This window comes from Bacillus rossius, chromosome 2 (genome assembly GCF_032445375.1).
Source record: "Bacillus rossius redtenbacheri isolate Brsri chromosome 2, Brsri_v3, whole genome shotgun sequence".
NCBI lineage: Eukaryota > Metazoa > Arthropoda > Insecta > Phasmatodea > Bacillidae > Bacillus > Bacillus rossius.
Window position 1 is genome coordinate 123354235 of NC_086331.1, and position 17987 is coordinate 123372221.

A 17987-nucleotide genomic window follows, 5' to 3' on the forward strand; every position below is an offset into this window, starting at 1 on the left:
TATTGTATTTATATAAATATGGCTTTTATTAATGAACATATATATTTATATATATATATATATATGGTGAAAACCAAGTGTAAGGAAACTTGAAGTAGTAAAGTAGGCCTCTGTCTACAATTGAATAAAGATATCTATCAGTCAAAGGCCTTCAAGAAATATTTTGTTAACAGTGGTAACATACAAAATAAATATTGCCCCCATGTTTATATTGTAATACTTGATCTACGCTAGCTGTGAACAGGCAGAAAAGCTATTGCAGGCCTACTCAGTCACCGTCAGATCAGGGTGTGGCTTGCCCAGCATGACTGTGTCCCGAGCCCGCCTAACAGTTGCTGTGAGCAGCAACTTAACTAATTAGTCACGATAAATAAGTGCTGGATACCACATTAACATACTTTCTTAAAACTATATTGCAATTTTTATAAACCACCTCTGCATCATGTACTTTAACTAAAATAAAGGAAAGTTTTTGTTCATAATAAACAACAATTCTAATTCATTCTTAGAAATGTTTTTCACCACCTGCTCAAACAATTTCACATATTTTTTCACATCTGGATACACAGTCCTCTTGTTTATTCCTACTTTTCCCATTTAAATTCATAGTGTTATAGACAGTATTTTTTTTCTCTTTGGACAAGAAAGCAAAAGGTTTCATGAAATCCTTAACAATTTCATTTTTTTTCCATTCCTTTTCCACTTTATAATTTGGAATGTTACCAAACAAGTTTAATAGAATTCTGCATGTTGAGATCCCAATCATCTGAAATCTTCTCAACATTAGGTTCAGTGCCTCTGCACAGAATTCACCAAATTCATTTTCTCCAAGAAATTTATTTTTCTTAGATTTGCAATATTTTAACACAACATTCTTATTATTAAGATACATTGCCGACCGATGCTTTTCAAACCATGGCCAGCATTTTATCCAGCACAACCAACACCTTATGCTTAGTCTGGCTAATGCTCGACATGATGCAATGCATCATGCCACTATTGTGCAGAATAATAGACAAAGTCTTAAATTTTTGAGCAACCTTGAACTTAGTGTACATTTTACATTTGCTTCCACAGGCATCACATATAAACTGGCTGTAAGTATGACCGTTAAGTATGGCTGTAAGTATAATTGACTCAAACCTACTCAAAATTTCAACAATAATGTAAATGATGCAGGATTTTAAAAAGATGAAAAAGATGGACAAACAATAATTTTAGTACCATTGCAATAATGTAAAGGTGCTTTTTGAAAACACAAAATTGTATTTCACACTTATTAACAATACTTATGCTTGACTTCTTGTGTGTTTAAAAATAAATTATTGCTCATAAATAACACATTAGGCTTTTTTAAACATTTTAACAATTTTTAGTTAAAATTGAGTACACTGATTTAGCTACGGTAGCACCTTGCGGCTGAAATTGAGGATTAAAGTCTCTACGTAAATGCAACTCTGACACTGTTTATGCATGTATTTCAGAAACAATTATAATTATGTATGTAATTAATATTATTTTATTATTAGTTCACTTAAAAAAGTTCATTTCTAAAAGAAATAACAATTACTGCAGCTGCAAGCGAAGAACAATCATGTACATTTCCCAGTACAGACCTAGTTTAGTTGTCAATAAGAGAAAAAAGTAGTACATGTTTTTAACATAATATTCTATGCCAAACCAAACAATCACTCAACCAGACCATTTTTTATTTATATTAAACTTACGAGAATCATTCTCTATAATTAAACAAAAAAGAAAATATTTTCAAAACTTTGTTATCTCATTGCATTTTTGTATAAATAATTTTCAAAATTTTGAAAAATCATAATTTTGTGGCTTGCCTATACATTTTAAATCTAAAATATCTCAAGTTGTTTAAGACTTAGAGAGCTGTTTGACCCCTAATTTTAAAGAGCATCTTACAAGGTTTAATTTAATGTGCTACTATGTTGGGCGTAAAATCCTGAAAATTTTAAGAGGGATCCCTCTAACCACCAACATAGACAAGTAGCATATCAAATTAAACCTTGTAAGATGCTCTTTAAAATGAGGGGTCTAACATCTGAAAATGTATAGGCAAGCCACAAAATTATTAATTTTTTAAAAATTTTGAAAATTAATTATTAAAAAATGCAATGAGATAAAAATGTTTTGCCAATATTTTCTTCTGTACATTCATGTAAGTTTCATAAGAATCTAAAATGGTCAGGTTGAATACAACTTTTTTGGTTGGTTTGACAATAGAAACGTAATATATGTTTGAAAAGGTCCATGAAATAGGTGGTGGAGGTAAGTGTTAATGGAGAACATATTTCACACTTCTGAAACTGGTACTATACTTGTATCTTTTTCACTTACACCCCCTATACAAGCAAATCTAAAAATTAAAAAAATTAATTTTTACTAATTTAATTTACTCATATTTAAAAAGTAATTAAAAATTGTAATAAAACATTCTGGTAAAGTAAAAAATATGTGACGGCTGTGAATGTAACATGAAAATCTCTGTATACATACAAGGGATAGTCCTAGTTCCACTGAGTGCAGATATTAGTTTGGATGCCTGATTTTGATCACATAATTGTGATGAGCAATCTTGTACATTTTCTACAGTTTTGTTTTTCTCACCATTACTGTTATCAATTGGCTGCAACCTGAAACAAAGAAAACTCTGACATAAAACTATTCGCCAGCATTAAATTATGAACTTATTTAGTTTTTCTTTTACATATGGTGAAATTATGACAAAACCTACATTATCTTCCACTGAACTACAAATTTACTACATACCGTATTTACTCGTGTATAGCGCGCACCACGATTTTTGCAACACATTCCAAAGAAAAAATTTTTTTTTCCCGTAAATAAATTTTACTAACATTTTGTGGTACCTGTTAAGTAATTACGTATGAAACAAATGATAATTTTAATTGATCTGTGGTGATGCGTCAGGAAAATACTTAAACTCTGCTGTGTAGACGGAAGATAATGAAGCGCTGTATCGTCACAACTGGTACGTGGGTGGGAGGGAGGGAGACAGGCAGGAACGGGACGCGGAGGACTAGATGACTCACCGGTAGCAGCTGCGACGAGGAAGCGAAGGAAGTGGGAGGGGGAATGGCGACAACATTCTCTCTCTCTCTCTCTCTCTCTTTTATTTTACTAGCTGCGCTGGCTTTCTGTAGAGGGGAAGGTCTAAATATAAACAAGAGACGTGCGAGCTTGCGCGCGCACGTGTGTGTGTGTGCTGTGAGCGTGTGTGTGCAAGAGACCAGGTTGTGTGCGTGCGTGCGTGTGTGTGTGTGTGTGTGAAAGTGAGGCCTTGTTGCTTGTGCGTATGTGTGGGGGCTGGCCAGAAACGTCACCCGTCACCCGGCAGTTAACGACTTCCACTCCTCCCCGCCCTCCCCATCACTTTTTTTTTTTCCGTGTATAGCGCGCATCCTTATTTTTTTCCTTTACTTGAGGGGAAAAAAGGGCGCGCTATACACGAGTATATACGGTATTTCATGAGTGCAGTACATACAATACAGTAATTTCTAGCAGAGTTAGGACGTAGGACTAAAGCTGTAAATGGTAGCTATGCAATGTTTTTTAATGTTGAACTACAGTGAATTTCTTTACGTGTTTGAAATCAGAAAAAGAAAACATGCAGCAGAATTTATTTAAAGAAAAAAAAAAAAAAAAATAACAAATAAAATTTAATTTAAGTTCTATATAAGAGAAAAATGTACACATTTTATAACAGTATAAAATATTTACCACAGTAAAATTTCCCAGGCTTTGCAGCCATTTTCAGAATTTGCTAAGTTTGTAGGTTCTAGCCACGCGAAAGTTACCTATTGTAATTTGGTAACTCCCCTACACAATGTCAATAGGCAACAGCTGTCTTAAAAATGGCAACTGTAATGTCAATGAAAATATCAAGATTATTTCTTCAATTCTGACAAGGCTACAGCCCACATCTGTAAGCCAATTCAAGTTAACAATAATATTATTGTTACAAGACTCTAGCAAGATGCTTGCCAGCCAGCCCACATGCTTGCATGCAGGATCGAGCACGGTCAATTACCACCACACGCCTTATCTCATTAACAACGGTGCCTCGCTAACAGCACATTCTCAGAGCTCCGCATGCATGAAGTGGCATAGCTAGGTAATGACATATGTTGTGACAAAAAATGATGTCATATTACACATTTAAAAACAAAGTTTTAAGTTTTCACTTCTGTTGACAGTCGCCATGATTGTCTATTTATTTAATTTTTTGATACCTTAAAATGGCATTAAGTATACAAAATATGTATCACCTGATGCATATTTTGATGCTGTACAATATGCAAAAACTCTTAATCAAGAAAGTTCAATTTAAATTTGTATTTTAAATGGCAACAACACAAGCCAAAACAAGGACAGTGCTTACAGCAGTTGGCATAACTTAGAAAGTGCAATCTAAGAGTGCGAGGCTCTTAGATACTATGCTAAAGAATAAAAAAATTAGATTACTGTTAGTAATAAATTTTTTAGTACAGAATGAAAAACATTTTCCCGGTATGTAACATTATTGTCACTATGTTGTCTCTCACACTATGATTTTACACTTGCCCAGTGATTTAAAAAAAGAAAATAGTTCGGAATTTGTTTGTCCTAAAGTAATTTGTCACACTTTTGTTTGCTGTAAAGTTGATTGTCCTATTGCAGTTTGTCCTAAATTAGGTAGCCCTGATTTTATGCAACAAATCAATTTTAGGCAAATGACGTGTATTCAAAATAATTATTAACATCCAACTTCCTTGTCGTTATGGCAATGAAAACTTCAAAGCAAATTAAGAGGCTTATGTACTGCTTGTCAAAACTTGGAATACACCTACCTTTTCTCAATCATTTTTAAATTATACTACTAAAGATACAGCATTGCTTATTTTTTCCTCACGAGAAATAAGTTGGTTCGCTGTATCTACCTATTAGAATTTTATGTGCCACTATGTCAAATAACTTTAAAAAATTGTTCAAAAGAAGGTATTTGGTGCCTCTTTTCTTGTTTCCTTAACATAAATATTTGATTATTACATCCCTAGGACTAAAGTACTAATTTTTCTGACTAAAATGATACCATAAAAGTTGATGGTCACAGCATTGGAATTCCGTGTAATTGTTTGTGAAAAGTGGATATTTTCGCGCGACCAGAGCCTGGCTCCTGCTGCCTGCCTCGAGCGACGGTTGAAACACGCCGAGCCCACGCAGGAGTCCGTGCGGAGAGGGGATGGCCCTTCCTGAAGGCGCAGGAGGGGAAGTTGTTGGACGATAACGCGCGCTTATCTGCGCGAGGTTCCAAACTGACGTCCTGGTAATTTAATATAGCCGTTGTCATTCAGAGCGCCAGTAGAAGCTGTTGGGTCGATTTATTCTGTTAATATTTCCTTCCCGGGATTTGTAAATTTATTTGCCTTTAGCGTGCGGTAAAACGTGTTGTGGTAAAACGTCACAAAAATGGAAGAGAAACGAGACAAGAGAATTGGCAAGTCGGGACATTTATGGTTAAGTGCTCGACGAAAGAAAAGGAAAGCAACGGCGGCGATCGCATACCAGCAAGAAAGGTAAGCAAATCTTTATCTGACATTTTTACTGGACACAAAAATGTCACACATGCATACAGTTGTAATTTCAAGAAGTGTCTTGAACGCATATATAATATTGTGACATATTTCTTAGGAAAAAGAAAAGACTTCAAGAACACTCGAAAATTCCAGAGGAGAATACTTCGACAGTAATCAATAAGGGAAACGAGGAATGGTCGGCACCTTCTACAAGTCGTAGTGAAAGCGGAATTCTCAATTTGATAACTGGAACAAAGTAAGTTAAAATTCTCTTAAACTAATTATGCACTACGTTACCTGTCTTCCGTGTTTATTTAATTTGCATAGCATTTTCACCAGCATTTACCTTTACTGAACGCCTAACTTTATCGACACCACTTGGCCGGTGTTACTAAACGTGTTTATAAAGGTTTAGGCTCAGCTCGTACCTAGACCTTATCTGTATTCCTAAACCTTATACTGCTAGCGAAAATCTCAGATAAGTTGTAGCCAGATCTTTGTTTTTAGAGCTCCGATGTTGGTGATTTATCCTTGTTTTAAACAGTGCAGGTTATAAATCGCTTGCCTGCCGAAAACTGCATTTAACAACAAAGATTTCATTAAAATTTTACAATACGCTGGCTTTAGTACAACATTTTTGAACTCTATTGATATGTGTTTCAGTAGCGTAGATGGTAGAGCGTTCGCTTGACGATACGTATCTACAGTTTCGCGCCACGGCTAAACCGAAATAGTTTTTATATTTAACTGTTTACGCAGAACATTACTGACAGAACGAAAATGATTTCAGTTTCCAGAAATATCGTTCCTAGACATAACGTGATTGAGCGCCGTTTAGATCTCGTAGCAATCGAACTGAACTTAGGTTTTCTATGTTTATTCTTACGCGTTTAAAAAAAATATGAATGGTATTTAACAACATGATGTCAGAGTAGTCAGATCACTCGGCTCCTACCAAGGTGATCCGGGTTCGATTCCCAGTGCGTTCATAGTCCTTATGTTTTGCATGCGGTAAACATGGCGGACGTTGCCGATTGACGGCGTATTTTCTAGGGGATTTCCCATTCCCCCCACCCTTATTATTCCGTCGCTCTTCATTGTAGGGCTTTATTTCATGTCATGTTTAATGCTGTTTATTCCTTTGAGTGCTGCTTGGCTGAAAGAAAAAATAAGCCAATTGGATAGAATGTAGGCATTAGCATTAAAATATTTGGGAAAGTAACAATTTTTTTCTGAATTGCAATGTCGCCTATTTGAGTTTTCTGGGTTATTGAAAACTTCAATATTTGACATAGGCCTACGTCTCAAAAGCTTTAATTTTTACAATGAGGATTCTGCGTTGTGTAAATTGTGAATAACAAATTCAGTGACGAAGACTGATATGAGTAATACAGGAAAGCACAACTGTGTGAACATGTGTAGCTAAGCAGCAATAAAAGGAACTTAATATTGTTGTATCTTTGTTGGTTTATAAATTGCTTTGCTAAGCCTGGCTTACAACCATAACAATTATGTAATTTCCTACTTTCTACTGTTTTATTAATTTTTTTTTTTTTTTCAGAATCTTGCAGTACGAAGAGAATCATCATAACAGTCAAGATGTAGATCTGCAGGAAGTACTTTCTGAAAAGCCCGTGACACAAACAATAGTTCGAGACAAGTATGTATAGGCCTAATACCTAGGAAAATTTTGCTAGTCGTTAAATTAATATCGACACGGCACAATGCTTTAGAAGAGATATAGTAGTTTTATTTCCGCGTAAAGGTAAATTCCGTTTTCCGAAATGTAATGAAGTTTAACATTAATAAATAATAGTTTAAGAAACTACAACAACACACTTTATTAGAAAAACGAACTAAAAAATGAAACAAAAATATACAATACATTTAGAATAAAACTAGTGATAAAAAAATTAGCATCAAAAGCGAGGGGTGCTTTGTATGGTTTCTTCTTGGAGACTTTACTTTAACCAATATCTGTTTATTATGAAATTTATTAATATAGAGCACCCCACACATGAAATGGTAAAATATTTATTTTTTGGTTCAGCACTCTAGTTTTATTATATATGTGTTGAAAATTATTTTTCATTTTTTTAGTTCAGTATTCTAATAAAGCGTGTTTGAGATTTTTTTTAACTATAATTTACTTTTAATTTTTTTGTTCAATTGATAGTCATTAACCAGTATCCCGTTATTTTATTTATTGATATCCTTGTGATCCTGGCAATTATACTGGGACAAATTTACTAACTGATTGTCTTGTTATCAGTCCGTAATAAGTAGGCATATGTAAAGTTCGAGGCGATCTGATGTTTTGAAGTAGGAGAAAATCATGTCCAAAGATTCCGTTACATAGATACAGGTCAAGCTAATATAAATGATTAAGTTTATTTCTTTATCTACATGAATTAACAACGGTAATCGGAACATAGGATGCATTTAAACTGGGATAACATTCTGACATGAACGTTTTCTGAACTAATATGCAGGGGACTTGTCATGCTTAAAGAAAAATAACTGACAAATATTGAGTCAAAAATGGTTGAGAGCATCCTGAAAATTGAGGAAATTTAACCTTCATTATTTGTCGGTAGTAACTAATTGTAACTATTTCTGCAACAAACGAAGATCTAAAAGAAACCAGACGTCAGGGTGGTACAAAAGTATGTTTACTATGACTGTTAAGTTAGCTATTGGTTTCCCTTTTGCTATGTCTTCCAGAAGACCTTTATTTTTCGACGTACTCTTATTATATTGCTGAATGTTTATATTAAAGATGTTTTCTTTTACGTGAATATAACTGAAACTCAAGTAGCAAATACCCAACTTAGTTTGTTTAGGCTTTCTTTTGTTATGAACATGAAGAATAATTGTTGTTAAACTTTATTAATAAAATTTGTAGTCGCCCCCATAACCAGACAGTTGTAAAGCAGATAGGTTAGACCTAATTTAAATACGAAAAAATAAATTGAAACTGTAGGCCTATATACTTTTAAGAACTGCTATAGTGCGGATTACATATGTGACACATACATTACGTTTTCACCAGTTGAATTAAACTACACGTATTGCTTTAAATTTTTTAACTAGTTTATAAATTGTAGTGAAACACGCAAGCATGATACGTTACATAATTTAAATATATGTAAAGTCACCTAATATTACGTAACTGAAAGAAGTTACTTTCATATTTCCATTTTCCCGATATGATTCATATGCATTACTTTTTTAACAGAACAGCGTATGCTTTTTCAAATATTCTAATGTTTTATTTTGGACAGTTAGTTTAATTTTTTATTTTTATTTACAGCCTGAATTCCAAATCATATACTTGTCTACAGCCAGTTTCGATACTACACGAGTCTGGATGCACATCCTGGGAAAGACATGAAGATGTTGCGGAATTACAATGCCCAGCTAGTGTCCCAACATGTGGTGTCTCCGAAGCACCTCAGAATACACAAGAGGTACGTTTTCTCCATTTAATTAATACAGAAAAGAATGTACATATTCTGCATTATGATCTAGTACAGAATTCACGAGTGAAGTAGAGGCAATGGAATACGATATTGGACTGAGGATTTGAAAAATTTCCAGCCTTGTGCCAGACTTAAAAGTGCAAGTTGAATGTGAAAATTTTCCCCCATGAGTTGAGTTGCAATTAGTGTGTGTGTGTGAGTGTATATGTATGTACAGGCAAATTCAGAATAAACGTAACATTTTGGAAGAACCTTTGAAAAAAATTACTAGTCACTTGAGCACGAGTCTCGACAATAACAATGGTTTGCAAAACTGCTAGTGAGGTTGGCAAGTAATAACGCAAAATAATTCTATTTATTGTATCATTTAAATACTGTAATCTTGAAATAAAGCCAAATGAAATAGTTATACTGTAGCTGTATTCCAGGTACTTTAAAACGTATCTTTATGAAAGAATTTCAGTTATTTCTCAGTGTTCACTTTTAGTCAGTTCATGTCGTAATAAAGTAACACGTCCGCTGAGCGCTACCGATAGATGCATTTTACATCGCCAGCCATTGTTCATGTTAACATGTGGCGGAAAGATACAAGCTGGGTAAAAATAGAATTTAAGGAGGCCTTTCAAAATGTTACGATTATTCTAAAGGGCCTTTATGTATTTATGTATATGTGTGTGTGTAAGTTGCTTCTGTTGTTTTCGCGAATCGGCCGCTTAGAGCATAGGACCAAGTGACTGCCAGGCGTATCCTGCAGTGTGACATGGCATCACAGAATGGGTATTTTATATATACATATTTATATAACATACTTAATATATAATATTATATATATTAAAAATATATTATATATGTATAACATATTTAATTGTTCATGTCAAAAAACTAAGTATCTGCAGCTTTCAGACAGTACAAAGAAAATACATTTATCTTGTACCCTTATGCAAAAGTAAAATGAGCTGAAATGTGACAGCAATAATTTATATGAAGTTCTGTCATGGTTGACATAAAAAGTAAATGTTTTACACAGTCGCTAACAAGCCACGGAACCATGTCAAATTAAAATTTCCACTACTAGAATAATGAAGACGGTGTTAAAATGTGCCAAAACTTAAACAACTCTAACAACATGTAGCATGCAGGGCTCAGCATCCTTTAAATACACGTATTTGCAAGATGAAACAGGAAGAAATAAGTACTTTCAATTTAATGTTGATCCGTAATACATTTCAGTAGTTTCATTATAACGATACCTAAGATTGAAAATTTCTCAAATTTTAAAAAGACTAATATCTTAATTATAAATAATATTTATAGCTCCGAAAACGTCTCGTGCAGAGATTTAAGAACGTTTATTTATTATAAAATTCTGATTTATGTCGTTTCAAAATTTTAATAGCATGCAGTCATGGGTAATGCTGAACTGATGAGTATAAAACTATAAATTTTCCTTTCTAACAGATTTTGTAGTTTTAAGCCTTTATTTATATGAAAAGCGTTATAAATGTTTTAGTTGAAAACAAAGCACCTTACTGACTTGGTCTACATACATGAACGTTCAGTAATAAAATATCTACTCTGAAAAAAAGTGGCCTTAGAAATTTTTCTGAGAGAGATATAATTATGTACAGTTATTTTCATTAAAAATGAAGAAGTTTAATGTTGGTTTACTAGTTTTCATAAGATTAAAAATATTGATTTTTTTACCTTGTTAATGTAATGATAATCATGGCGGGAGTTGTGCACTAACCACAACACCTCGTATGAGCAGTCCGACACACAATGCACTTGACCATTATTACTGCCAACAGTAGTATTTTGTCTGAAGTAAATTCCATATTTATGTACCATTAGTGAGAAAAATGAAATACAATAGATTTAATTTCGTTCAGTTTTTTTCTTATATGTTATATTACATTATATTAGCGTGATACAATCATAAATAGTTTTTTAGATATGTACGGTTTAAAATAATGAAACAATTAAGTAAACCTTATGTAACAAAAATAACATTTTAAGGGTAATTTGTATTAGCATGCAGCAACAAAATTTTATACATGTTTGTTAAATTTTGCTCTCGTATACGTAAATTTTCCCGAACTTACCCCTAATTCTAAATTGAATGTATGAAAAAAATTAATTTCCCATCAAAGTTTAGAACAGTTAAATTACAAATCCGTGAATATACACTTTTTTGGTAATTACTACATCTACTTATATGTTCATGATATTTCACTGACATCCATTTTAAGGTTTTTCCCATACAGTGCTGTCAATTAACATTTTTTAGTTCCATATGAAAAATTTTGCTACTTTTCTACCTTGCATTTGTCAAGAGTATTCATGTATATGTTTTAGAGAAATGTAATTTGAATGGGGGTGCGGACCTTTCTTAAATATTTTTTTGTTCTGTTATTTGCAGTGCTCTGGTATGTCGGCGTGCCATGTAGAGCAGTGCGGGGGTTTGCATAGCAGTTCAGAAGATCTTGAAAAGGAGACGCCTGTATCCACAGTGATCATTACCAACAAAGCACATGTTAACAATGATAATGAAAAATCACTCGAAGGAAATCGTATAGTGGACATTTCATTTATCTTAAGGAAGATGACCTAACTTGGAAACCACAATCCTGCTTTTGGGTGTTCGTTGAATAACTTAAAATGCGTAAATGAAATTCGTCATGGTCTTTGGTCTGTTATCGTTTTAGAATGCAACATGTGTAACGGAAAATTTTCTATTCAGACTCAAGATCCTGATACTTCATCATCACATATGGACATAAATTCTAGAGCTGTTGCTGGAATTATGAGTGTGGGAGGTGGCTTTTCGCATCTGCAAGAAATATGTGCTAGCATAGGAATGCCGAGCATGTCTTCGAAAACATACTCAGTAATACACGATAAGAGTTGCGATGGCTGGGAAAAGGCAGCCATAAAAGAAATGCAGGATGCAGCAAAGGAAGAAGCAGAGCTAGCAGTAGAAAGAGGCGATGTGGATGAAAATGGTACTCCCCTTTTAACTGTTGCAGTTGATGGTTGTTGGTCGAAGAGATCCTACAGAACCCATTATAATGCACCCTCTGGAGTAGCAGCAATAGTGGGATTCTACACGAAAAAGGTTTTGTTCATGTCAGTACGGAACAAGTTTTGTTACGTATGTGCACGAAGTACAAGTGGAGAGGACATTCCCAAGCATGACTGCTACAAAAATTGGTCGGGAAGCTCCACTAGTATGGAAGCAAATATTATACTAGAAGGATTTCAACAGAGTGAGGCGCTCTACAACGTGAAGTACAGTAAAATGATTGCTGATGGTGACAGTAGCTGTTATAAGAAGATATTGGAGGCACGACCATATGCAAATCTAACTGTTGAAAAAATAGAGTGCCGAAATCATCTTCTACGAAATTATTGTACCAAACTGAGGAACTTGTCAGAACAGCACAGGATTTGTTCTTCATCGCAAAGGAAATTATTACTTCAAAAAATTTTGAAACTACGAAGGGCAGTGACCGAAGCTGTGAAACATCGTAAGTCGGAAGAAATGTCACTCCGTGAAAAAATAGCTCTCCTTCAAGCCGACATTTTGAATGGACCAAGCCATGTCTTTGGTGATCATAGTAAGTGTTGTCAGTATTTTTGTTCGGGTCCTAAAGAAGGTGAGAAAAATATTGTGCCTGAACTGAAAATGAGTGAGTTGTACGAACACATTATGAAAGCTGTTAAGTATTTAGCATATAATTCAAGGAGCTTAATTCATGATGTCGATAGCAATGTTGTCGAACAGTTCAACTCGATAATAGCCAAAATTGTTGGAGGCAAGAGAATCAACTATGCGCTAAAGAGATCTTATCAGGGAAGATGCTCCGCTGCAGTTGTTTCTCACAACACCAAAAAGCCACATTACGTACTACACAAAACATTGTGTGACGGTTTCAGCCCAAACAAGTTTGTCAAGAAATTGGAGCTGTCTCGGTCAAGGAAAAGAGAAGAAACAGGTTCCAAAGGAAAGCGTGTGAATCGCGCTATCATTATGAAAAGAAGCAAATCTGAAAACCCCTCAGGTTTAGGAGATGTTAACTATGGTCCGAACTGTGAACGGCCAGATATGGCCCCCGATCTTTTTCAAGTAGAAAAAGAAAATCTACTGAAGTCACTGGAAAAAACTGTTGAAGAACGCAGAGAAATTGAGAGGGGAACACTTCTTCAAGCAGGTAGTGGTGAATGGCTGGAACGGAGGCGCAAAATGCTGACAGCTTCCAAATTTGGACGAATTTGTCACCGACGTGCTACTACAAGTTGCAAAGCCTTGGTTAAAAACATCATATACTCATCGAGTATTTCAAGTGTTCCAGCTATTGCATATGGAAAAAAGAACGAATCGATTGCTCTTGAGCAGCTTGAAAGGCAAGAGAATTTAGTAATCCAACAATGTGGCCTTTTCATAGATGAACAACTTCCATTCCTTGGAGCAACTCCAGATGGCTTGATTGGGGAGCATGGCCTTGTAGAAATCAAATGCCCGTCGTCTGCAGCAGGTATCGATGTAGATAAAGCAGTTTCAGATGGTAAATTAGGTTATCTGATGTGCAACGACCAAAACAAAGTTACACGCTTGAAAACAAATCATGACTATTATTATCAAGTACAGGGACAGCTACACATCACAAACAGAAAATTTGCTCTTTTCGCCATTTGGACATCAAAAGATATTCCCATTAAAGTTGTTACTGTACAAAAAGATGATCAATTTTGGAAAGAAAAAATGGAGAAACAGTTGACCAGGTTCTATTTTGACTGCATGGTTCCAGAACTGGTAGACCCTCGTTATACCAGAAACATGGAAATCAGAGATCCAGAGTATATTAGGCATATTCCATGCAAAAAGAAAGGAAAAGTGTCTGCCTCGAAGAACTCAAAAGACATAATAATGCAATGAATTTTATAGTTTCCTGTTTCCTGTACTTCCCTTTCATGCTCAGATTTATCTGAAACGATCATGAGTGAGCTGATGGATAAATCATTTGTTATTTGTGTGTATAAGAACATATGGTCATGCTATGAAAAATTTGTCATGTATTTTAATTATTACCGTATTTTGTAATTCATATGTAATAGCCAGTAGTCTTTTTATAACATTTCTTGCATACATTTAATAGTCTTCTTGTTCTTGTTACTAGGGGGGCCGCGGTGGTGTAGGGGTCAGACATCTTGCCTAACACCTATGCGATCTGGGTTAGATCCTCGGCGGATCCGGTCCGGGATTTTCACATGCGGGAAACGTGGTATACGTTGCCGTTGGCCGACGGGTTTTCTCGGTGTACTCCCGTTTCCCCCGCATTTTCGCATTCTGTCACTTCTCAATTGTAGAGCATCACTTCATGTCATCCTTCAGGGCTCGCGGATATCTACGGGAGCACACTAAGAAATTCTCTGCTCCTGGGTCTAATACCCTGCCCTCGGGTACCCTCCCCATACGCCATTTATTTATTATGCATTCTTGTTACTATAATTAATTAGCAATAATCTAACTTTGTTTGTTGGAAAAAATTGCTAAACATCTGCTTATGGATTTGTACTTACCAGTGAATAAGTGCTGTGATTCACAATGTTATTTCTTTGAAATTGTCTCCCATATGTGTTATTATTTATATGGTATGCTCTTGTAGGCTGTGCTGATCTATATACATTTCATCCTCAAGACAGTTCTCCATTACACGAAAAGCATGGAGAGAGCACAGATACTGTACAGAGCGATTTTCACAAAGCCGAGAGACCAAAATATAATTTTGCCTGTTTGGTTCTCATTGCAAACAAATGCTTGTTTGTTGCTTTTTATGTATTAGTATTTTTATATAAAAGAAACATATTCTCTATGTTGAGGCTATGGAGCACGCTACGGTCTTTGCATATAAATTCCATAGAATTTGTAACTGTTAAAAAAACTGGGTAATAATGCTGAGAATTATTGACTAGAATTATAATTTTTGAATGTGTGTTTATAGAAGTGCTTATTCATATTTGTATAATGTAAATAGTAGAATTTTGTTATGCAGGTTGTTATAAACATGTGTTTTTTTAAAATGTTTTAATTACATTAAACATCTATGCCAGCTATGATTGTGATAAGAAAAAATGACATTTTTCTGTAATAATATCTTTATATCTGTCATAGAATGCGATTGTCGTGATATGCCTTACCACTTTTTTTTCCTTACGCTAACCTTTTTTTTGCAAGCAAATTTTTCAGCGAGGTGGATAAACACACAAACAATTTCAGAAGACACCATGTGGGTACACCGATGGAGCCCAATCGAACCATGATGGAACTTTGAGCATCGACCGACATTACTGGAACAAAGTTCTGAAACTATACATTTTTTTTCTCACTTACTTGAGCATTCGCTCGTTACGTTTCCCTCAAGGAGGTGACCTGTGGTATTTAGGCATGGGTGAAACCTGGGCGGTGCCGCAGCTATGGGAAGGACATCACAACACCCAGTCCTAACCCGGGACGGATGTGTAAATTACACCTTCCCGGCCGGGAATCGAACCCAGGACCCTGGGTTCAGCAGCCAGGCGCGCTAACCACTGAGCCAAGCGGTCGGATACGTAACTACAGCCTATCCCACGAACGAGTGCACTTTTTTGACAGGTTGTAAATCTTGTTTCAGAACATAAACCCAATACTTTATCGTCGTGAAACTGCATATTGCAAATTACTAGAGGGACAATTGAAAATAAAATTAGTTGACAGCATAGAAAAACTTGTAGAATTTTTGCTTCTACAAAAGGAGAACAAAATAAAATACCGCAAGAACTGTCAAGAAAGTGCACTCATACGTGGGATAGACTATATCTACCAGGCCCAAACGCGAGCACTCTAAAGGGCTCGATCGGGCTTGCGTTGGCTATCTCAAACGGCAACTTCGGACAGCGCTATACTAATGTTTTTTTTTCTCAGATACAAGACATCGTTCCATTTATTGGTACTCTCATCCTTTCGCCGTACTCATGTTTGTTACCTGAGGCCGAGAACATCTATTTCTATAGCTCCTGCGATCGTAACTTTATAGAAACAGTGATTGTCTTAGGTGATATACTTTGTTTAAAAAAATTATTTTCAGTCAGTGGTTATAAGGAAATACATTAATTATTATATCTTAAAAAACCAAATAACAGAATCAGGCACTCTGACACAATCTGTATATCAAACACACCTGGAACAATTATATAACTGGGAACAAAATCTTGCAAATAAAATTAAGTTCTGATCTTTTCAATATCAAACAAGATCAAAAAATTTAATTTAAAAACTGTTGAACAGTGTTGATACTGCATAAGTTTGGAATAACTTGTTGTAAAATTTATGTAGCAATTAAAACATTATTATGAAACATTTAATGGTTTGCAGCTGTGCGCTACGTATTGCCTGCAATATTTTTGATAAAATGAAAGAGATAATGTCTGGTATTTTGTAAGGCTGTTGCTTGTATACATATCAGCAAAACGTATTTACCACTGTCATGAATTTTTGTGAAAACATTATGTTTCTAATTAGTTATGTTGATTACTGCGGTAAAAGTTGAACGTTTGCTAGGCTTCAATATATCATGTCCATGTTCAATGGTATTCTTTCTTTATTGGTGTGTCAACATTTGACTGGGTCATTGCTAATTCTTGTACGCCACTGACCGTCAGTCGTCCAGTCGTACTTGGTGCTAGACGGTTACATTGTATTTGCAGAAAACGCTGGCGCGAAAGATTCTCGCCACTTTTCAGTGTCTATAATTATAATATACATAATTAATACATTCTTGCCAACTTTGAAATTAAACTTATCTTGTGTACGTGCTGTGAATATTTTATGTTTTGTGTACAATTAAGCACTGCTATTCTAAGGTCTGGCAGAAATAACTGATGCGTACCACGCGCTGCTAGGCAATGAGAAACCGAGCCACCATACATACGTTCGCTACTCAAGTTACGTGGAGCGACATGGCTGCCTGCCGCGCTTATCATGCAGCAGCAAGGCGACAGAGACACTGCCGCCCGAGGGAGGGGAAGGGACTAGTCAAGAGCTCGCTCTCCCACCACAGCAACGTCCGCTAGGTACGTCACTGCGATAAGCCGCGCCCCTGACCGTACGCCACGCCTCTCAGACGGCTGGCGCACATGGCTTGGAGAGCACGCCTCAAGGTCACGCTAGCTACATAACGCTCTTCAGATGCTTGCACACTTGCTACTTTAATTATTCATCTAACCCCTAGAATTTTGGCGCAAGTAAATTTAAAGAACTTGTGCACTGAAAAAACATAAATTATGATTTCTTTCATTAATTTATGAAATTTATTAATTTATGAATTTATTTATTATTTTATAAAATTTATAAAATAAACATTTTTATTTTTAAAAACTTTCTGGATCAATTCAACAGCCTTAACACTTGGAAAATTCAAATTATTTATTGTATTCACTTTCTCACAATCCCAATCGTGTCACTAGATGGGTCCAGCTGTTGATGTTAACAGGTAAAATAAAATGGTTTTAAGTTTCCACAGTATTATAAATGCATAATTAAATGGAACCTACTCTGTGTAACAAAGATATGTATCTTGTGGTGCATTTTTTCCATGACTGTTGCAAATAATATTTTTAACATAAAAACATTTACCTAAGGAAAAAAAATAGATTTTAAAAATAAACCTATAAAGTAGATTTGATTAGCAGTATTGCGATGATAAACTAGAAACCCTATCACATTTCATTGCTTATTTAAACACAACTCAAAGTTTTGCTTACCTATTACAATTTGCACTGTTATCTAAATACATGTTATGTAACATCAACTCACAAACTTCTAGCGACACCACTGTAGTCCCTCTTGTTCTTAATTTTAAAATACAGA

General features: G+C 35.1%; 2 protein-coding genes across 5 annotated transcripts in view; one reads left to right on the plus strand and one right to left on the minus strand.

The window, feature by feature from the left end:
• The window catches only part of LOC134529743 (lysine-specific demethylase PHF2-like), a 96909-nt gene that overhangs the window by 24700 nt on the left and 54222 nt on the right, over positions 1 to 17987 (minus strand). The window contains exon 11 of the mRNA XM_063364136.1: positions 2521 to 2657. Within this exon, the coding sequence (XP_063220206.1) occupies positions 2521 to 2657 (137 nt within the window). The remainder of the gene's footprint in view (positions 1 to 2520; positions 2658 to 17987) is intronic.
• LOC134529746 (uncharacterized) lies at positions 3072 to 15268 on the plus strand. 4 transcript variants are annotated; one of them, XM_063364139.1, is made up of 5 exons: positions 3072 to 5600; positions 5716 to 5856; positions 7162 to 7260; positions 8914 to 9070; positions 11502 to 15268. In XM_063364139.1, the coding sequence occupies exon 5, from the start codon at positions 11796 to 11798 to the stop codon at positions 14016 to 14018; it is 2223 nt and encodes a 740-aa protein (XP_063220209.1). In that variant the 5' UTR covers positions 3072 to 5600; positions 5716 to 5856; positions 7162 to 7260; positions 8914 to 9070; positions 11502 to 11795; the 3' UTR covers positions 14019 to 15268. The 4 variants fall into 2 exon arrangements, with proteins under 4 accessions (XP_063220209.1, XP_063220211.1, XP_063220210.1 ...); XM_063364140.1 differs by having other exon boundaries at positions 8945 to 9070.